Source organism: Sceloporus occidentalis, unplaced genomic scaffold, assembly GCF_023333645.1.
Source record: "Sceloporus occidentalis isolate IW3139 unplaced genomic scaffold, rSceOcc1.0.p SCAF_1, whole genome shotgun sequence".
Classification (NCBI taxonomy): Eukaryota; Metazoa; Chordata; class Lepidosauria; order Squamata; family Phrynosomatidae; genus Sceloporus; species Sceloporus occidentalis.
Genome location: NW_028316981.1, coordinates 148,257,326 through 148,280,468, shown reverse-complemented (window position 1 = coordinate 148,280,468; position 23,143 = coordinate 148,257,326). Strand labels below are relative to the sequence as shown.

At 40.8% G+C, this 23,143-nt stretch overlaps 1 protein-coding gene across 11 annotated transcripts in view; it reads left to right on the top strand.

The window, feature by feature from the left end:
• Window positions 1–23,143, top strand: part of CEP112 (centrosomal protein 112) — a 402,980-nt gene that overhangs the window by 276,394 nt on the left and 103,443 nt on the right. The window contains exon 22 of one of the 11 annotated variants that reach the window (XM_089540843.1): window positions 21,265–21,348. The exons of the other annotated variants lie outside the window; for them this stretch is intronic. Coding sequence (XP_089396969.1) covers window positions 21,265–21,273 — 9 coding nt within the window. The 3' untranslated portion in view covers window positions 21,274–21,348. Of the gene's footprint in view, window positions 1–21,264; window positions 21,349–23,143 lie in introns of those variants that run through there. 11 annotated transcript variants of the gene reach the window in all.

Genomic DNA, 23,143 nt, shown 5'->3' with positions numbered 1-23,143 from the left:
TTGGTAGCATGGGATTTCACAGATTTAATGCTGCTTCCTCAGATGCAGTGGTAGACTTAAGTCTACAACTTCTTTCTTTCTCTTTCAGTATCTCTTTGCATACTGATCCAGACTAACACTGCTACATCTTTGAATTCTTACTTTCAGTTTTCTTTCCATCACTATATTAAAAAGTTGTATCTGAAAGTTAGTTGTAAATGCACCAGATCTTCCCATAAATTTGCATGAGACTTCGATATACTAAACCAACTAAACTAAATTCATTTGTATTTTTATGAGCATAAGAAATAAATGAATGCCAAATTCATTGCCCAGGAAACAATGCTATTAGTTGTCTCCTGTATCAAATGTAATATATCCCATGGTTGCAGGAGAATATGAGTTACTGTGTTCATATCCTACTTTTTAGGCTTCCCATAATTATCTCACTGGCCACTGTGAAAATGGTTGGATCTGTCTTGACATTGAATTAGACCATTGTTCTGATCCAGCATGGTTCTCCTGATTTTAAACCAGAATTTTTTAGAAAGCAGAAGATGCAAAGGGCCTAAGCAAAGTCTTAGACTTGTGTGCTCCTCTCTCTTTCTCTTACACAGCTAGGAGCAGCATATTTACATGTCTAGTTCTGCTTTCTAAAAAAATCTGTCCAGCCATGTTCAAATCATAGATTATGGTTTATAGCAAATTCTGATCAGCTTCAAAGCAAGCCAGTGACAAACACTGGATTTTTGGCTGGTTTCATTAACTGACAAGAGTTTGTTTTAAACCATAATGTATGTTTTAGATGTCTAATCAAAGTAGGAGACAGAAGGTATCACATGAGCTTGAGGCATCACTTCTGTTCTTTTTTGCACATACAAACAGTACCAATGAGGAAGAACTCATGTGCCAGCCTAGATTATTTTATAATAGCTAAATTTCTAGAATTTCTGTATGTTCAATCTTAATTAAGTTTAGGACTTAGATTATCAAATGGTGTGGCACCCTTAAGGGGGATACCATCTAGTGCCATCTGGCCATGGAGGGAGAAATGCAGGCCCATCCCCATCGGGCCTGGCCTAGATTAAGAAGCCAAGCTCTCCCTCCAGTCCATCTGCCTTGGTCCAGGCCTCAGAGGGAGAGAAGAATTGCTGGACCTGATCCCCTTCCCCACCACCATTCCCTTCTCCTTCTGTGTCAGGTCTTTTTAGATTGTAAGCCTGAGGGCAAGGAACTGTGTAATTAAAAATAATAATTGTAAGCTGCTCTGAAAGCCTTTAGGGCTGAAGGGTGGGGTATAAATACCGTAAATAAATAAATAAACAAACTTCAGACTTGGATTTGCTGACCCTTCAGAGAGGGGAGGTGCTTGGAATGCTTTTTCAGCATGCTCTTCAGCTCAGACTACATGACAAGGAGTGAGCTGAAAAGAAAGTGAGTGTCAGGGTGGGGTGGGGAGGCTAGGACTTGTATGTGCATGGCAACAGTTTGGAAGGAGGGCTGGGGAAAGTATGCTGACACCCCTTCCCTTTCTTTCCCTTTACTCTTTCCAAAAGCAAAATCATTCATTTTTGTCTTTCGAAAGAGAAAAGTTAACCCATTACTTTTCCTTTGCTCTTTCCAAAGGCAAAAATCCCATATAATAACTGGGGGGGGGGGGGGGGCAGACATGTGCATGGGTGGGGGCAGAAGAAAAACATTTGAGAACATCTGGTGTAGGATACTTGTGATATTTGTCTTTAGATTTTTATGTGTGACTCTAATGAAATGTAAAATGTGTTTTATCTGCTCTTTTGCTGTGTTATATTAAAAATGTTTAATAAATTAATTTATTTCCTTTTTTAAAAAATGATATTTGATAGGTTGATTTTCATATTCTTCACAATTAAGATATATGCTGTCTGAAAAAATTAAATAACAAATCTGCTTGAAACTCAGACTGCATAACAGATCATTTTTAAAGTGGGAGGAGTCTGTGGCGGGATACAGACCACCCCTTTGGGGCGGCCTGCACCTGCCCCTTTCCCTGACAGATCGGGGCCTGAGCTTCCCCACGGCCTAGAAAGGGGTGTTCTTGGGGCTTCATGCCCCAAGGACACCCTGACAGCAGTGGGGAGAGAGAGAAAGGGGCCTCTCTTTGGAGCTCCTTTGGGTGCCGCTGAAAGGGCGCCACAAGTGTCCTTCAGCAGCACCAGGATATAACAGCCGCGCCGTACCATTTGGACGCGATGCGGCCGGTACGTCAAAATGGCGGCACCCATGTGTATAGGGTGCCGCCATTTTGATGCCCCCGTCGCGTGCTAGGGGTGAGGCCGGTATGGACGCTGCGTCCTCGTCCAACCCCTAGCACGTGACGGGGCGCACTATCTGCCAGTGTGTACAGCGCCTATATTTAATTTAATAAAGCCCTGACTACTTGTACTTTGTAATACTCTTAGGTCTGTGACAGTTGTGGAGATTTCAGCTGGAGAGCAAGGGACAATGAAAGGATCACTTGCTCCCCTCCTGCACTTTCTCTGACGGCGACTTGTGACTTTATTAAGAAGGATGTCCTGAAAGCTTTTGTCTTGCATGACTATAGTGTAACGTGTAGTTTGCTTTTCAGTCTGACAGATGTTATAAGTTGTACAGTATCTACAGAACCTTTGGAAAAATATTAGCCAGGTGTGACGCAATGAATAAAACTTGTGTGGATTTTTAAGCTTGTCAAATATTAGTAAGAGAAGGAGATCAGCTGAAGTTTTAAGTTGATGCAGATGTGACTTTTGGCTTGATATATTTGTTAGAAACATTCATCTCTGGAATTTACTTGGCAAAGAAAATAAGCTTTCAGAACAGATGACCCTAAAAGATCAGTTGACATACTAGCAGTACTCTAAGGAAGCAACCCTGAAACACTTCAAGTTTATGTGAAAAGCATATGCTTTTGTTTTGATTCATAGCTACAATATATTGTGTGTACACTCACACACACGTGTGTGTGTAAATGTCTGTGTACCTTACTTCTTTGGTCATTGCTTCTATAGCACGTGCACTCTGTGTGTGTGTGTGTGATGCCACAATCACTTTGCCTGTTTGAGGGTATTCTGATCCTCCTGCAACTGATGAAGCTGTCAGGTCAGCCAGAATCCTCTATTTATTCAATGGAAGCAATTATAGTACACAGTGGTATGTATGCCACACACAGCTGCACCCAAAATCTAATGTTTGATGGCCCTAATATGGTGACCAAAATCAGGCATTATTTTCTTAATGATCACCTTGAAGTTTCAAATACTATTGGTTTCTGGATTTTTAAAGCAGCTTTTGAAATCTTGCATTGTTTATTCTCACTCTGCTCATGGTCCATTCCTAATATTTCTATAGATAGAAATTATACACCTTCCTCCACGTACATGTCCATGGTATGCCTGTATGTGGAAGGTTGCCATTCTGGATTAAATGGCATGAGTATTGTGTTGATTCATACTTTGGACCTGTGTGCATCATTAGGCTGTGAGGAATGGTAACAGCAGCTTCCTTAATCAGAGTAGCAGTGCCTCTCCAGCTACCTCTGAAATCTGTTCATGTATGGGTAACTGAGGCTTATTGTTGCCAGGCTTTTGCTATTTCAAATTTCCGCCAAGTTTGGACATACAATCACTAGAACCTTAACAAGGGGAAAGTGCACTGCCTTCATCTTCTGAAATGTGACAAATCTTCACAGTGATCACTGCAAGAGCAACAGAGCCTGCTGCAGATTGGAGATTCTCAGACTTGCATTCTAATATTTAAAAAACCATGCCATGTCTCCCCTTAGTCATCACTTCCAAATTGGGAAATGGGGAAATTGTTTTCTCAGTACTGATGTCATCGGATCTTTATCTTGGGTTTGACATTTCATTCCCTTCCATTTCCAACTGCTGTTTTAATTCTCTCTTGTTTGCTGTCGGACCTAGGTAGCACCTTTGTAATGGAACTGCTCCAAAGGCATAAAATAAAAACTAATTCTAAAATGCATGCATGTGAAATTATAAGATATTTTAATAAAAACATTTTAACAAAACAAAACAAACTTGGAGTTAGACCTGAAATAACTCTAAGAAACTATAGATTGTCCATGGCAAAAGTGGCTAGCTCCAGAACCACAGTTAAAATGTCTCTTCTGTTGGTGAAAGCTTCTACTACAGGCTTATGGAAAGATGGCATATCAAGCAAAATTGGTTGACGTACTTCAAAATTGGGGACAAATGGGAAAAGGTAGGGCTTTTCAGGTTAAAAACAGCCTTTTGACTGGGGTTAGAAAGTATATTTTATAACTGTTTCAGAACTGGTGTAATCTGTTCTTATCATTCTCCCCACATTAGGACGCCAACAGCTGCATTTTGTATCACTTGATGTTTCCAGATCATTTTTTTAAAAGATAGTTACTTGTAGAGAGCATTGTAGTATCCTCATTGTGGTATGAATGACAGCGAAGTCTCTGTGTTTTAACAACAGTGAATGCACTGGTTAACCACCTAAATCAGATGTTGGGGCTTAAAGATAAAATTGGCACCTGAAGATCTAGTAGAGCTGAAAAGATGCAGACAGTGTTCCTCAACAGATTTGCAGTGATGCTAAAATCAAAAAAGGCAGCAACAAAGCACAGACAGCAAAGCAGGTTGTTTTTTTTACAACAGCATTGGGAATGTTGAAAATCTCAAACAGCCAATGCAGATCCACTCACGTAATACAACTTTCCAACTCAGCATTCCCCAAATATTTCAGATTACATCATTACTGGCAGAGGCTACTAAGATCTGTAAATATAAGTGGGCACCAGCTTGGATAAAGCTAATCTAGTAATAAGGCTGGGTCCATTAATATCTATAAAAATTGAATATGCTCCGGGGGAGAATGTGATTTTCACTGAGAACAATGATTTGGACAGTTAGCTCGCCCACTGTCACACAACTCTGCCTTGTATGGGTCAGTTTGAAATACATTTGTCCTCAATGATTAAAGATAGTCATTCAGCTCTGAGCATTCACTGTATATGCATATCTCTGAATTGTTAGAATGACAGGGAAAGTAGCTCTGCATTTGTCAAGTTCTGACTTCTTGACAGACACAAGTGTGAAGATTTCAAAGTGAATGTCTACATAATTTATTTAAAATGTTTGCTTCACCACTTTTACCCTTTAATTGCTTACAGTATATATTATAGGATAAATCAGTAATAAACAACGAAATCCAGCATTTAACAGAATGACATAAATAGCTTTAAGAAAATCAGAAGGGATTATGAGGCTCTTGGTAGGAAGTTGAAAGAGCTAGGTGCACAAGTTGTCATCTCATCTCTTCTCCCAGTTGAACAGCATGGTCCAGGACGGGAGAGGAAAATAGCGTATGCAAATAACTGGCTGCACAGATGATGCTTCCGAGAATGATCTGGATCATGGGTTACGATTCCATGAAGGGGGGACTTCTGGCATGGGATGGGTTGCACCTCACTCCACTTGACAGAAATGTTTTTGCCAGTAGTCTGAAACAATTGATCAGGTGGCTTTTGAGTTGAGTTATGTGAGGGAGGGAGACAGTATTTTAGAAGTCAGAGGTTCATCAAGGGCTGGAGATAATAGTCATATTATAGAAGGAACAAGGCAAATAGTGCAAGGACCCCACAGTGGAAGGGGAAAAAACTTACACAAGCAGCAAGTGGGGAGGAGACATGGTCTTAGATGTCTAATTCAGAGAGCATGGGAAATAAACAAGATGAACTTCAACTTCTAGCACAACAAAGCAAATATGATATAATAGGCATCACTGAAACCTGGTGGGATGAGTCTCATGATTGGAATATAGTAATAGAGGGGTATGACCTTTTTAAGAGAAAGAGGCCAAACAGGTAAGGAGGAGGAATAGTATTATATGTCAGAGATGCTTACACTTCATCCTGGAAGCCAGGTGGAGAGCATCTGGATAAAAATTAAAGGGGAGAGGAAATGTTGTTATTGTTGTTGTTATTATTATTATTATTATTATTATCATTATCATTATTATTAACCTTTATTTATAAAGCGCTGTAAATTTACACAGCGCTGTACATACAATATTATGTATTATTATGGGAGTCTACTACAGACCCCCAAGTCAGACTGAGGAATTGGATGATGCCTATCTAGAACAGATGACCACACACTCAGAAAGGAGAGATGTAGTAGTGATGGGTTTCAACTATCTGGATATTTGCTGGAATTCAAACTCAAGCTAAACCTCAAGGTCTAGCAATGATGACCTGGTTAATTGGATGCAACTGGTGGGATCCTTAGGTGGGAGTGATTGTGTACTCCTGTAGTTTGTTATACGGTGGAAAGGAGAGGCCAGGCATAGTCAAGACACGCATTCTAGACTTTAGGAAAGCTGATTTCAGTAAACTTAGGGTAATACTGGGGGTAATCTCATGGTCAGGCATTCTAAACGAGAAGGGAGTTCAGGACAGATGGGAGTTTCTCAAAAGGGAGATACTGAAGGCATGATCATGTGGCTCATCATTGAGAACTCTTGGAGAACAGAAGTCCCAGCAGACTGAAGGAGGGCAAACACCATCATCTTCAAAAAGGGGAAATAGGAAGATCCCAACAATTATCATCCAGTTAGTCTGACATCAGTACCAGGAAGAATTCTAGAGCAGATAATTAAACAGAGTCTATGAACATTTAGAAGGGAATGCCATACTCACAAACTATCAACATGGATTTCACAGAAACAAATCATGCCAGACTAATCTGATCTCTTCTCCCCCCCCCCCCCTCTCTCATTTGGGGATAAAATTACCAGTTTGGTAGATGAAGGGAATGTTGTGGATATTACACAGCTTGATTTCAATAAGGCCTTTGACAATATCCCCCATGACATTCTTGCAAACAAGTATAAAATGTGGGTTAGACAATGCAACTGTTAAATAGATGTGTAATTAGTTGACTGGCCGAACCCAAAGGGTGCTCATCAAAGGCTCCTCTTCATCCTGGAGAGAAGTGACCAGTGGAGTGCCACTAGGCTGCATAAACAGAAGTATAGTGAGAAATATAGATCAAGGGAAATAATAGTGCCACTCTGTTCTGCCTTGGTCAGGCCTCACCTGGAATACTGTGTCCATTTCTGGACACCACGATTCAAAAATGATGTGGATAAGCTTGAGCATGTCTAAAGGAGGGCGACCAAAATGGTGAAAGGTCTGGAAACCATGCCCTATGAGAAAAGACTTAGAGAGCTGTGTATGTTTAGCCTGGAGAAGAGAAGCTTAAGAGATTATATGAAAGCCTTGCTTAAATATTTGAAGGGGTGTCATACTGAGGCTAGAGCAAACTTGTTTTCGACTATTCTAGAGAATAGGACCCAGAACAAGGGATGCCAGCTGCTGGAAAAGAGATTTCACCTCAACATTAGGAGGAACTTCCTGACAGTAAGAGCTATTTGAAAGTGGAACAACTCCCTCGCAGAGTGGTGGAGTCTCTTTCTTTAGAGATCTTTGAACAGAGGGCTGGATGGCCATCTGTTGGGAGTGCTTTGATTGTGAGTTCCTGCAAGGCAGGGGTTGGACTGAATGGCCCTAATAATAATAATAATAATAATAATAATATATTTATTTATTTATTTATAGTCCATCCAATCACTAGGAATCCGGGCGGGTTACAACAATAAAAATGTATTAAAAATACAATAAAATACTAATTGATCCCTTCCCAACCTCCTCCCCAATATTAAAACTACAATTAAACAATCAAAGTTTAAAAACAATAAAATGCTATATAGCATTAGGTTAAAATTAAAAACAGTTTGGCGGGCAGAGAGACATACATCACAAAATTGAGATTTGTAAACGTACACAAAGGGAGGAAGCTAGAATTTATTAGCTAGGTTGGGAAGGCTTGCCGGAAGAGATCCATTTTAAGAGCCTTTTTGAAGGCTGTAAGAGTGGAGATATGGCAGATCTCTTCCGGCAGGTCATTCCACATCTTCGGCGCAGCAATAGAGTGACAGAACTTAGCCTAGTTCTTTTTGGCTGAAGTAGGTTCTTACTTGAGGACCTTAATGTGTGGGACGGGCAGTACGGAAGAAGGCGTTCCCTTAAGCATTCTGGACCCAAGCCATGTAGGGCTTTAAAGGTAATCACCAACACTTTGTATCTTGCCCGGAAACTGATTGGCAGCCAATGAAGGGACTTCAGAACAGGTGTTATATGATCATTCTGGGAAGTACCTGTGATTTGTACCATCTGGAGTTTCCAAACTTGGCACAGAGGTAGCCCCAAGTAAAGTGCATTACAGAAGTAAACATACACAAAGGGAGGAAGAGGTTACCAATGCATGTACTACTGTTTCAAGGTTCCTGGCTCCAGGAAGGGGAGCAGCTGGCGTATCAGCTGAAGCTGGTAGCAAGTGCTCCTGACTGTGGCATCCACCTGCGCTGACAGCTGAAGCGATGAGTCAAGGAGCACCCCCAAGCTGTGGACAGAATCCTTCAGGGGAAGTGTGACACCATCTAGAACTGGCTGACATAACTCCATTCCCGGTTTCGGGTTTCCAATAACAAGTATCTCCGTCTTACCTGGATTCAGCTTGAGTCGGTTTTCCCTCATCCAGTCCATTACCACCCCAAAACAGGCATTCATAGGAGAAATGCCATCCTTAGTCAGTTCCTGCTACAGAGAGGAGGAGGAGAGAGGTAGCTGGGCAGCCATTTTGAGTGGAAATCTACAGCAGAGGCAGAGATGATTGAGCTCACTGCCACAAATTGTTGAAACATCAGGGCCTTTAACGTTGGTGTTTTCTGGAGGATTTTTTTTTTTAGGAGGAAGCCCACAGTCCTGTTCCAGTAATTTCCTAAGACTTTTCAGTATGGACACTGACAGAACCACGGCAGTCACCTGCAACACTTGTGGGATGTTTGTCTTCTTGCCTACAGAAGTGGAGAACTTCACATGCCCCAAGTGCAAGTTGATAGCCCTCTTGGAGGAGAAAGTGCAGCAGTTGGAGTCCAGAGTAGCTACACTTCAGCATATTAAGGAGCAGGAGGATTTCCTGGACACAACAGAACTAACAATCCTGGACGAGTACCACCCAGAGGAAGTTGCTGGAGCGGAAGAGGTCACAGGAGGCAGACAGCTGGAGGAATGTCACACAGAGAAGTAGGCCAAGAAGGGATTGTTCTGGGAGCTTGCAGCTAGAGAATCGATTCGAAGCTCTTTCCCTTATCAAGGAGGACGAAGAAGAACAGCATGGACAGACTTCAAGGACAGAGCAGGGGAGCCTGAGAGTCCCACTCGAGAGAACAGTCGCTGCTAAGCCTCTGAGGAGGCGTGTGGTCGTAGTGGGGGACTCCTTGCTGAGCGGTACAGAAGCAGTGATTTGTAGGCCTGACAAGATGTCTCAAGAGGTGTGCTGTCTCCCAGGGGCAAAGATCCGTGATGTGACAGAGAGGCTGACAAGACTGGTCAAGCCTACTGACCAATACCCCTTCCTTTTGGTCCATGTGGGAACCAATGATACTGCAAGACACAGCCTGCAGAACATCAAAACGGATTACGAGGCGCTTGGTAGGAAGCTGAAAGGAATGGATGCACAGGTTGTCATCTCATCTCTTCTGCCAGTTGAAGGGCATGGTCCAGGAAAGGAGAGAAAAATAGCGGATGTGAACAACTGGCTTCGCAGATGGTGCCGCCGAGAACAATTTGGATTCTTGGATCATGGGCTGCGGTTCCATGAGGAGGGACTTCTTGCAACGGACGGGTTGCATCTCATGCCAGTTGGAAGAAATGTTTTTGCCAACAGTCTCAAGAACTTGATCAGGAGGGCTTTAAACTGAGTTCCATGTGGAACGCAGACAATATTAAGGAAGGCGAAAGGGCTGGAGAAAATAGTCAAACTGACATAGAGGAAACAAGAAAAAAAGTGCAAGGAACCAACAGTGGGAGGCAAAAAATCTTGCACAAGCAGCAAGTAAATGGGACTCATGGTCTGCGATGTCTCTGCACTAATGGACAGAGCATGGGAAATAAGCAAGATGAACTCAAACTTCTAGTACAACAAAGCAAATATGATATAATAGGCATCACTGAAACCTGGTGGGATGAGTCTCATGATTGGAATGTGGAAATAGAGGGGTATAACCTTTTTAAGAGAAATAGGCCAAACAGGAAAGGAGGAGGAATAGCACTATATGTCAGAGATATTTACACCAGTGAAGACATCCAGGACATCAATCATGGAAGCCAGATGGAGAGCATCTGGATAAAAATTAAAGGGGAGGGAAACAACAAGGATGTTACGGTGGGAGTCTACTACAGACCCCCAAGTCAGACTGAGGAATTGGATGATATCTTTCTAGAACAGATGACCACACAGAAAAGAGAGATGTAGTAGTGATGGGCGACTTCAACTACCCTGATATTTGCTGGAAGTCAAACTCAGCAAAATCCTCAAGGCCTAGCAAATTCCTCACTTGCCTGGAAGACAATTTCCTGGTCCAAAAGGTGGAAGAGGCAACAAGGGGTTCAGCTATTTTAGATCTGATCCTAACCAACAAGGATGACTTGGTTAATGGGGTGCAAGTGGTGGGATTCTTAGGTGGAAGTGACTATGTTCTCCTGGAGTTTGTTATACAATGGAAAGGAGAAGCCAGGCATAGTCAGACATGCATTCTAGACTTTAGGAGAGCGGATTTCAGTAAACTTAGAGAAGTATTGAGGGTGATCCTGTGGTCAGAAATAATAAAAGATAAGGGAGTTCAGGACGGATGGGAGTTTCTCAAAAGGGAGATACTGAAGGCACAATTTCAAACAGTTCCAGTGAGAAAGAAAAACGGGAGGTGTCTCAAGAAACCAGGATGGATGACTAAGGAACTTTCAACTGAGCTAAGTTTTAAACGGAACATGTATAAGAAATGGAAAGGGGGGGATCACAAAAAAGGTATTCAAAGAAATAACAGGCATGTGTAGGGGTAAAGTCAGAAAAGTTAAAGCGCAGAATGAACTCAGGCTTACTAGAGAGGTTAAAAAGAATAAAAAGGGCTTTTTTGGATATGTCCGCAGCAAAAGGAAGAAGAAGGAAATGGTAGGGCCACTGCGTGCAGAAGATGGCAAAATGCTAACAAGGGACAGAGAAAAGGCAGAATTACTCAACACCTTCTTTGCCTCAGTCTTCTCAGAAAAGGAAAAGGGTGCTCAATCTGAGGATAATGGAGCAGAGGACAGAATAAGGGAAATTCTGCACAGAATAAATAAAGAGATAGTAGAGGAATACCTTGTTAATCTAAATGAATTTAAGTCACCAGGACCAGATGAACTACATCCAAGGGTATTAAAAGAACTGGCAAATGTAATATCGGAGCCATTGGCAATCATACTTGAAAACTCCTGGAAAACAGGAGAGATCCCAGCAGACTGGAGGAGGGCAAACGTTGTTCCCATCTTCAAAAAGGGGAAGAAAGAGGATCCCAACAATTATCGTCCAGTTAGTCTGACATCAATACCAGGAAAGATTCTAGAGCAGATCATTAAAAAGAGAGTCTGTGAACATCTAGAAGGCAATGCCATAATCACAAAAAGTCAACATGGGTTTCAGAGAAACAAGTCATACCAGATAAATCTAATCTCTTTCTTTGATAAAATTACCAGCTTGGTAGATGAAGGGAATGCTGTGGATATAGTATATCTTGATTTCAGTAAGGCCTTTGACAAGGTTTCCCATGACATTCTTGCAAACAAGCTTGTAAAAGGTGGGCTAGACAAGGTAACTGTTACATGGATTTGTAACTGGTTTACTGGCCGAACCCAAAGGGTGCTCAACAATGGCACCTTTTCATCCTGGGGAGAAGTGATCAGTGGGGTCCCACAGGGCTCTGTAATGGCCCAGTGTTCAACATCTTTATCAATGACCTGGATGACAGAACTGGGAGCATACTTATCAAATTTGCAGATGACACCAAATTAGGAGGAATAGCTAATACTTCAGAGGACAGGATCAAGATTCAGAATGACCTGAACAGACTAGAAAGCTGGGCCAAAGCTAACAAAATGAAATTCAACACGGAGAAATGTAAGGTATTGCACTTAAGGCAGAAAAATAAAATGCACAGATATAGGATGGGGAACACCTGGCTGAATGAGACAATATGTGAAAGGGATCTGGAAGTCCAAGTAGACCACAATTTGAACATGAGTGAACAGTGCGATGCGGCAGCTAAAAAGGCCAATGCAATTTTAGGCTCCATCAATAAAAGTATAGTATCTAGATCAAGAGAAGTAATAGTGCCACTGTATTCTGCTTTGGTCAGGCCCCACCTGGAATATTGTGTCCAGTTCTGGGCACCACAATTCAAAAAGGATGTTGAGAAACTGGAGCGTGTCCAGAGGAGGGCGACTAAAATGGTGAAAGGTCTGGAAACCTTGCCCTATGAGGAACGACTCAGGGAGCTGGGGGTGTTTAGCCTGGAGAAGATAAGGTTAAGAGGTGATACGATAGCCTTGTTTAAATATTTGAAAGAATGTCATATTGAGGAGGGAGCAAGCTTGTTTTCTGCTGCTCCAGAGAACAGGACCCGGAACAATGGATGCAAGCTACAGGAAAAGAGATTCCACCTCAACATTAGGAAGAACTTCCTGACAGTAAGGGCTGTTCAACAGTGGAACACACTCCCTTGGAGTGTAGTGGAGTCTCCTTCCTTGGAGGTCTTTAAGCAGAGGCTAGATGGCCATTTGTTGGGCATGCTTTGATTTGGATTTCCTGCATGGCAGGGGGTTGGACTGGATGGCCCGTGCGGTGTCTTCCAACTCTGTGATTCTATGATTCTAGTCACTGCATCAGTCGGAGACATAGAGAAATATATTTGGGTGTCATCGGCATACTGATAACACCCTGCCCCATGACTTCAGATGATCTTGCCCAGCGGCTTCATGTAAATGTTCAACAGCATGGGAGACAGGACGGCGCCCTGGGGGGTGCCAAATTTTAGCTCTCTTTTAGAGGAGCAACTGTCTCCCAGCACCACCATCTGGAATCTTCCCGAGAGGTAGGAACGGAACCACTGTAGAACAGTGCCTCCAATACCCAACTCCCTCAGGCGTTCCAGAAGGATACCATGGTCGATGGTATCAAAGGCTGCTGATAGGTCCAAGAGCACTAACAGGGTCACACCTTATGGTTTCTTCCAACTATATGATTCTATAATAAATAAAATTATATATAGTATACAACACTCAGTTAAGCAGATGAGCCATCCAGAAGGCCCAATGAATTTACACAGCTTATTCAGACATTATTTATTGTAAAATAACTTAATCCATAAAGGGCCTAAATACTCTCAAGGCACCAGTCCTGTCTGATCTTGTAAGCTAAGCAGGGTCAGCCCTAGTGGTGGTGGTGGTGGTAGTGATTATCATCATTTATTTATATAGCACCATGGGAGTACATGACACTTTACAGTTATAGAATAAAACATTTATAACTAATTCCAATAATATAAAACACTAAAATAGAATATTAAAATAAAATACACACACATACAATGCAGAATAAAATAGTACAGATAATCAAGTATACTAAAGATATAAAGCCTTAATCCAATATTCCAAAAGTTTTAGAAAACAAAAAAAGTTTTCAGTTTGGATTTAAAACCAGAAGGGAAGTAATTGAATGGAATACTGCCAATGAATACTAGGTAGTGTAGGCTATATTTCAGAAGAAGGAACTGGCAAAATCATCCCTGAGGATTCTTTGCCTAAGAATCCCCTATGAACATTTATGTGGTCACCATAAATTGATAGGTAACATGAAGACACACATGCATACATACACATACACACACATGCATTCATACTTAAATAGAGCCTGTTCATCTCCATTGAACTGCTTGAGGAAGCGAAGCTCAAGATAAGTAGTTCTTGCATGGAAATCTGCTTCTAAAACTTGGTAAGTTTTCTAAAGGGGCTGAAACAATTGTTTAGCAATGGATATCCTCTTTAAAAAAAAGGATAATGATAACCTTTGTCTCCCCTACTCTGCTTTCCAACTGTGGTTCAACAGCCATTTCTTGCACAGGAATGACCTTAGGTGTCCCACTTCAGGAGAATAATTGGTTCCCCTCCCCCCCCCCCCCCCCGCACACACACACATATCTGTACCCATTCTTTATTATAATTTTTTGTCTTTTCATCATATGATCCTAAGCATATTATGTTTAACCATCAGTTTTTGCTTCACAGAAAAGTAGATTTCATTGATTAAGTTCACTGTATTACAGTATTTTATGCATCTTAATATATTTTGTATTTGTCAGTAATGTTGAATACTTGGAAACCATGTGAATGTCCATATTTTGATAGCTGTGAAAACTTGATAACCGTATAAACTAGTTAGCAATACCAGTGATGGTGATCAAAGGACCAGAGCTGATCCCTAAACCATTGGCTGCTGGTCCTTGGCAAGTTTTTATTAAAGAAACAGATTTGCCCTATGAGCACAAAATGATACTGGTCCCTGGCACATTTCCAGTTCTCTACATCAGTCAACTTGAGATGTACTGAGCTACACCATCCTTTGATTGGTCTGTATACTTTATTGGTGTGCCACTGATTTTTAGGGTTTTTCTTTGTTTTTATTGATAGTTCTTTGTCCTTTTTTTGCTAGATTATTGGCCCCAATTCAGTTCACTTGAAGTGTTCAGTCCAGTTCATTTGAAATGCTCTAACCAAAATCTTGGATTTACCTTGCAATTATGCCCAATCCAGAGCTGAGCAAGGGCACTGAATCAGGGAGACTGTGATGACCCTTAACCCTGTTCTGGTAAGGCTACCTTATGTTCTGGAGTTGGGATCCTTATAAGGGATGCTGGAGGCTTTTTCCAGAAGATCAAGATCTGCAGGTTAAACAATAGATGCTTGGGACAACACATATCAAAAAGACTTTGTCTGATGTACCCAGTATGCATGCCCACCACTCCTAGGATTACTTAAAACAGATTAGCTATGCCATAACTAAAGATGTTCTGCACGTGCACTTTTGATTTTGTAAACTTAAATCGGTCTACCACAGGGAGAAGACTGTAGGACACTGATGTCAGGCCAGTATTGACGTACTGTAATATTCTTAGAAATTTTCTTTTTCTTTAAACTCACTTGAGAAATGTAAAGGATTTGAGGATGGTGGGAATGGCTGGAAAACCAGGATTGGGTAATTTGATGCTTTTAGCCCTATAGTCGTTTAATGTGGAAAAAAAAAGCCCAAAGTGTTCCAAAATGACTTGCAGCTGCAGAACATGTCAGAGAATAAAAACCACCTTCATTAAATGGGTGAGAAAGAATTATAATTGTTTGAAGTCTTTATGTTCAGCCTGCATATGCTTCATTGTAATATGATACTAAAGTGCCTCAATTATGATTTGTATATTTTGGTGCCAGAAGGTTTTTTTTCCTTATGCTAAATTACTAAGTTCTGTCAGCTGTTGGGCTGTCATATAGAGATATAGTAAATCACATTATATTTTGTCATGGATTACACAGAGAAATATATTTGGAAATAGAGATCAAAGTAGTTTCACAATCACATCTGAGTGTAGGAAGGGTGTTTAACTTGTAGAAAATCTGATTTAGGTGAAACTATTTCCATTCTTGTGTGAATCTGAAATAAACTGAAGTGTTTGGTAATGTCTCTGTGTATGAATATATAAGAGAATGAATGGGGGACAAATCCGCTAAAGTGTTTTCTTTTTCATATTTAGTTCACAGACGTTAATTTTGACCCACAGCTCCAAACTGAGCACTGATAAATAATGAAACACTGAAGAACTGGAATCTCCAAAAAGTGTTATTTATGTTTTTAATTGCATTCATGATTGAGCAATGCATTCCATTCTATTTTTAATTGAGATTTTGTTGGACTTGCATATGGTTAGTCATTGGTTCTGTAATGCTTTCTATCTCTGTGAAGTTTTACTGTGTTTCTTTTTTGAAGCTTTTGTTGTATTTAAAACTATTTAAAGTAATCCACTGTAATCTTACTTAGGAACGTTGATTACTTCATATCATGGATTTTTGGCTGCACTTCACAAACAGCCAGGAGATTTTGCATGACTTATCAAAGGCATTTATTAAAGTATTACAGCACACCCCCCTCTTTGTTAACTTTTATGTTTCATAAAGTCTTTCCCACAAAACTCAGCACTATTTTTGCACTAATCACACTCTGATTTCTTGTTCTCAATTATTAGCATATTTATAATTTGCTTTGCAATTCATTCACAGTTTAACAACAAAGGATTTTTGTTCATAGGCATTTCTAAAATTCACCTTTAAATTTTTTTTTGTTAATTGTCCCTTATTTGAACTTCAGTAATGGCCAAGATCTTTTACACTGTATTTGTTATTTGATTAAAGCAAGAGTAAGATGTTGGACATTATTCATTTGAATGAAATGTGTCATACTAGCTGAGGCTTCATATGTGTGGCATCATAAATTACAAAAATCCTCAGACAGATTGCCTTTGGAGCACATGGTCAGACTTATAGATGGTGTTTGTGTGGAAACATGGTTTATATGAACAAGTATCTCTGTGTGGGGGCTGTACACAAAACTGCACCTTTGTTCTCCTGTAGAAATAGCAGTACTTTGTTAATCATTGCTGTGGAAATTACATTGATTTATATACCAATCCATTATGTTGCCGTTGTTGTTGTTGTTGTTGTTGTTGTTGTTGTTGTTGTGTGCCTTCAAGTTGTTTCTGACTCTTGGCGACCCTAAAGCAAACCTATCATGGGGTTTTCTGAGGTTGAGAGTATGTGACTTGCCCAGTGGATTTCCATAGCTGTTATATACAACTCCAGTACACAAAGAGTTTCCAATCATGGGGCTGAAAACAGCCTCACATTTCCTAAAATCAGGGCTGCTGTGATAGTAACCAAGCTCCAGACCAATGCTGTACTATAATATATATCTACTTGAAATTACAGGACTTGTTTACATGCTTATGTAACACAAAAATACTATATGTGATTGAGTCAGAGTACAAAACTCACTCTCCATATGTGAGATAAGGTCCTGTTTCACAATATCTTCCTCTCTTAAATGGAAGAATTACTTGAATCTAGTTTACTTGTGAATTTCGATAAATCCGCTGGAGTATAAAATGTATTCAGGATAGTGACTTTAGGCTGTAGTCATCGTTTATTAATATGTGGGAGGATGACTACAATCTATATTTGTTGTTGACTTCAATAGAATAAAATCTATACCATCTTGAGTCATTAAACCAGTTTCTGCAAGTCAATGTGCAATGATTTCCTATACTAAGTTTATCATACATTATATAATCTGTTGAACAATACTTGGCTGACTTCTTTGAGGAAGTTTCCTAATAGCCAGCATTACACAATTGGATTGTTCGATTTTAATTTTCTTATCATGCAACTGTTACTTTGATATATTGTGAAGGGAATTCTTCCTTTTAGTGACTTGCCCTGACCCCTTCAGAAAGGACCAAAGGGAAATAAAATGATTTTTTAAAAATATATTTATGTAGCAAGTTTGCCAAGTTATAAATATGACTCCCCTTCAAATACTTAAACAGGGCTATTATATCACCTCTTAACCTTCTCTTCTCCAGGCTAAACAAACCCATCTTCCTAAGTCTTTCCTCAGTGAGCATGGTTTCCAGACCCTTATCCATTTTGGTTGCCCTCCTTCGAAAACGCTCCAGCTTCTCAATATCCTTTGTGAAATGTAGAAGTTGGGGTTTGGTAATCATACATTAGACACTAGGTTGGGAATAGCAGTACAGATTGAGCACACCTAATCCAGAATTACAAAACCTAAAAACCTTCAAAAGCCTTTGAAGTGTTGGCTGCAGTGCTCCTGTATCTCTCAAATCTTCAATCCCTTTCCAGCATCATGTTTCTTACACACTAGCAAATCAATGAGAGAGAAGAACAAGCAGGGGTGCCGTAGTCGCCACCTCAATGGTGGAAGTAAGCAGCTGGTGGCAAAAAGGCACAAGGCTGGAGAGAGACTGAAGATCTGTGAAATGATGGAAATCCAAGCGTAGTGCTTGGCATAAATCCACACCTCCTGCCATTTCATGGATCCTCACAATTCTTTCCAGCCTCGCAAGTACAGTACAGGATTGTGCTATGTTACTTGAGTATTCCAAAATATGAAAAGAAAATCCCAACTGCAAAACACTTCTGGTCTCAAACATTTTGGATAAGGAAATACTCAACCGCTATTGTGAAGAGGAGAAGCACAAAGAGTACTAATGTTGGATGAAGTGCTAAAAATGCGGGTAGGGGGCACATAACTACACCATCCACATTTCCAACCTGCCTGCATACAAGACCAGTTTGACCATTAGACAGAGAAAGGCATTTGTCTCTGGTGACAGATGCTGGTGGTATCATCTCTCTGGAAGGGCAGAGTTTGCTTCTTTGTTTGTTTGTTTATATCCCGCCTTTCTCAAAAAATGGGATCCAAGGCGGCAAACATATATAAACATAAGTTAAAACTGTACAATTAAAATCATAAAAATTACAAATATAATTTTTTTAAATCATACAATTAAAATTAAAAAGTCCAAGTCCAACCCTCTTGTCTCCCAGTAAAACCAAGCCTGCCAGATCTCAAAAGGCCTGTTTAAACAAAAATATCTTTGCCTGTCTACGAAAGGCCAGCAGTGAGGGGGCCAGCCTAGTCTCCTGTGGAAGGGAATTCCACAGGGAAGGAGCAGCCACTGAGAAGGCTCTCTCTCAGGTCCTCAACAGGTGAGCCTGAGATGGTGGTGGGACCGAGAGAAAGCCTTCTCCTGAAGATCTTAGGGCTCTATGTGGTTCATATGGGGAGATACAGTCTTTCAAATAGTCTGGACCTAAGCCGTGTAGGGCTTTATAGGTCATAACCAGCACTTTGAATTGTGCTCGGAAGCAAACCGGTAGCCAGTGAAGCTGTTTCATTACAGGAGTTATATGTTCCCTGTAACTGGCTCTGGTCAGCATTCTAGGCGCAGCATTTTGGACTCGCTGAAGTTTCCAAAGAGTTTCTAAAGGCAGCCCCACGTATAGCGTGTTACTGTAGAGAGTTCTGTTGTGCAAGCTCTGTCTGACACTCTGCATATGATGTGCTCCCTCAGTATCCACAGAATCATTGAAGAAGATTGTCCTGTTACCAGTGTTGAAGTATAATTCACCTGCCAGGCCATGGAATGGAATGCAAGAAAGGGAACAGGGTTATCTGCATCCATTACCTCAAGCAGTAAAATAGTTTGGCTGGTCCTATGTTTTCACAGCCCATTCATTTGAAATATCCTCCTGAGCCAAGTAGAGATTTCCCATAAATATTGGAAAATATCTGGTAAAACCATCATGCAAATGTTGGGGATGTTATCACTGAATGTAGCTTCTTCTGTTGCTTTTCCCATTCACTATCTTGCTGACATGGGCTGCCTCTTTTGCTTTTATAGTCTGTACTGATAGCCCTATATCAGTTAGGTACAATAGTTAGTGCTGTAGAAACAGTGTTGCTTCATTGAAATCAAATTTTATTTATAGTATAGAAGCATAAGCATTTGAATGCTGGTTTCTTTTTTCACCCCACCCCCATGCCTAATAGCTATGTCAGAACAAAATCAATGATGCTGTTACTAGTAGTGCTAATAGTGACAATGATAATAATAGTGAAATTTGTACAGTAAACATTAACATTTATCTTAACAAAGTCAAGCTGTTCAGTGCATTCTAATAATTGTGTCAGTAATGCAGATTACACATTTTATCTTGTTTTGTTACCTTTTGTCTTTCTATATGAGCATATCTGTCCTATGCAGTATCAAAGGAGATGTAAGTCCCAATGTGTTAAACAGACTGTGTTGTTACTAGCTAGGTGTGCATGTGTGTGCAGGCGTGCACCTTCAAGTTGTCTGTTGACTTATGACGACCCCATGAATTTCATAGGTTTCTTAGGCAAGGAATACTCAGAAATATTCTTCCCAGTTCCTTTCTCTGAAATCTAGTCTACATTATCTGGTATTCGTTGGTGGCCCTCCATCCAAGTACCTGACCTTGCTTAAAATAGTGGGGCGGGCCCCCCAGGGGGGGCGCGAGGCTCCGTAAAGGGGGGCGTGAGGCTCTGTTATGTAGAGGTGTACTTATAACAATTTTATAGACAAATGATACTATTTACAGTCGTGCAGGGGGCGCGAAATGTTTTCTTCTTCCTAGGGGGGGCATGACAGAAAATAATTGAGAAGCACTGCTTTAGGGTATTTAGGGCTGGATATAGGGTTCTAATTCTCCCTCCCACATGTTACTGGCAGTGAAACAAAACTAGCATAAAATGATATAAGTTACTACGTGATATTGTTAGGTGATCTCACATTGCCAAACTTCTCTACCTTCTGAAACAAACAAACAAACATGCCTTCTGAGGACATCACATTATCTGTGATCTGACAGTACCTCAGATTTAATTCAGGGACAGAGTTTTGCCTGGACGTTTTAGCAAATATGGTAGGCTTAGCCATTTCTGGAATCATTTTTTCCTTGATATCAGTTAAATCATTCAATACTGATTTTGTGTGTGTGTGTTTTATGCACAGTGCTATAAGGAGATTTTTTTAATTATTATTTTTAGAATATGCACCCATTTTCATTAGCTCTTTGATGTGAAATTCTTAGCTGTACATCAGAGAACTGTTGCTTCTTCCCTGGAGCAAGTCTTCCCTCTGTAGTTCCCTCCTTGTCTTATAAAAGTTTGCTTACACTTTTACTAAGCTAATTAGGGAATATTAACTTATATGAGACTATCTCCTTACTATTGTGGTTTTAAAAATATAGTTAGATTTTCTTTCAGTGCTTAACTAGCTGAAGCCTGTTCTTTCAAAAATGCACAGTGAAAAAAAATACTGGAAGTCATGAATGTTGTGCACATTTAGATACAGGGCCCGAACAGAAAAGTCAAAATAAAGCTGCTTCAGGTCACTTTGGAGGTATGCTGTTTAAATGATGCATGTGTCCTAAGAGGCCAGAAGCTGCGCCAAAGCCATGTTCCAGTCCTAAGGACTGGAGAGCAGCTCTGGCGCAGCTTCTGTCCTTTTAAGATGCATGTGTCATTTAAACAGCATACCCCCAAAGTGACCCAAAGCATCATTATTTTGGCCTGTCTGTTCGGGCCCACAATCTCCATGGGGGAAAGACTAGCAGTGAACTTTTTTTAAAAAAACCATTTAGAATCTGTTTAGGAAATGTGTCCATTAACTTGGCAAGACTTTCCTCTTTTTCCTTAGTGGAACTGATACTGTTGGATCCTGCCCACTGAGTGCTACAATCATTTTAGGAACTGGATGCATTTGAAGTCAGGAGTGACACCTTAACAACCATGGTTTGTTTGCTTGCTTCTTTATTTCCCACTTTCTCTTACTTAAGTCTAGTATTAGAATCCTGATACAGTCCCTGTTTTGTCTTGGATCATTAGAAAAGCACAGGGGACACAGGCTACTCTCACTTTCCCCAGTTTTTAACTTGCTGCAAAACAAAAATTTGAAATAGCATGCATGAAAATGGAGCTTCTCTTTAAGCCTAGACTACACTAAAGAAAGTAGCTAACCCAGAAAGATACAAGTAAGTTTTAGTAGGGGAGGCCAAAGAGGGAGATAAGCCAGAATTTACCCCAAAGCTAAAAGGATGGCTAGATGGTTGTGCTTGACTTTTTTGTAGCAGTTCCCAAAGCACCTGGGAAGCCCTGCTTGATGAGGGATAGGACTGAGAGCCAGCAACTCATATGGAAGGTGGCATCCAAAGGGGGAGCAAGGAATCCATCTAATGGCCACATGAGGAATTAGACATTGGGCTCTATGGGTTCCTTTTGTTGTTAACTGCACTTGAGTCAACTACTTGAGTCATCCACAGGGTCATGGTGACTCCATGAATGAGACTCCTTCAAGACTTCTTGTCGTCAACTGCTCTGCTCAGGTCCTGTAAACTCAGACCCTTGACCTCCATAACTGAGTCTATCTAGCATGCAGTGAAGGTAAAGCTCCCTCTCTGAGTGTACAAGGTAACACAAATCTTTAGGTAAGCAAGGGAGTGAGGTGGTTGAGAGAAGAGGAAAGAGGACTCTAGCTCAGGAAACTGGAGAAAGCACCAGAGTAGATCTGGGATACTGCATGGAAAGATTGTAGGTAACAGTTTGGTAGTCAAGCAACCCCTGGTCCAAACGTGGAGCAGTGCATGCTAAAGAAGATGCAAGCACTAAATGAGAGGAAGGTAACTACTTTAGAATAAAGAGTACAAAGGACTCGATGACTGGATTCAGGATCAGGGCAGAACAAAGGGAGTGTGATAGTTTGGCACTGGGGAATGAAAGAAAAACCTTGAGCAGGCTTCTGAGTAAAATCAATTATACATGTGCATTGGTTTCATTTCATTTGGACTTTGAAGCTAGAAGCAGGATGGGAGTTTTCCATGAGCTGATAATAGAGAAAGGCATAATTGTATGGTTGTTCTGGTACTTTAGCTACACTTTGCAGTTCTGTTTTAAGAACCACCTAGTTTTCAGTTTTAGCACCTTGAGCACAAAAATGTGATGCAAAGCCTCTATGCACATTCCTTTCTGATTGCAAGCTTCCAGACAGTTAGCTAGTGTAACGGTTTGGGTTTGGGTTATACATTTTCATGGGTTCAGATGTGTGACATTTGAGGTTTAATCCTAAATAACACAGTTTAAAGTCCCTGGGGAGACAAACAATATGGAGACCTTAGACAGTATGGACTATTTATTTGTTATCCTCCTCCATATTTTTCATACATCCCCCTGAAGGCTTGCTACACAATTGTCTAATTTTAGTTAGACTGCAGAGCATCTCTGGCCACTTCCCTCTTAATTTCACTCAGAATGTGCTCTATGACAGTCCTTTCATACTTTCTATTGACATTAGGTTACTCTTTGTGGCACCTTGTCAAAGGGACTGGAGAGCAGACAGAGGTATGCAGCTTTCCCTTCCATTTCACTGTAGAGTGGAGCATAAGCACGGAAGCAGAATGCTAGACTAAAAGTAGTTCTAGAAGGGAACAGGTTGAGCACAGGGAATGCAAATAAATATTAGGTTGGGGCCAGGACCCAGCCTAAATCTGGGTAAAGTAAGTGGGAGAGACCGGTGTGTGGTA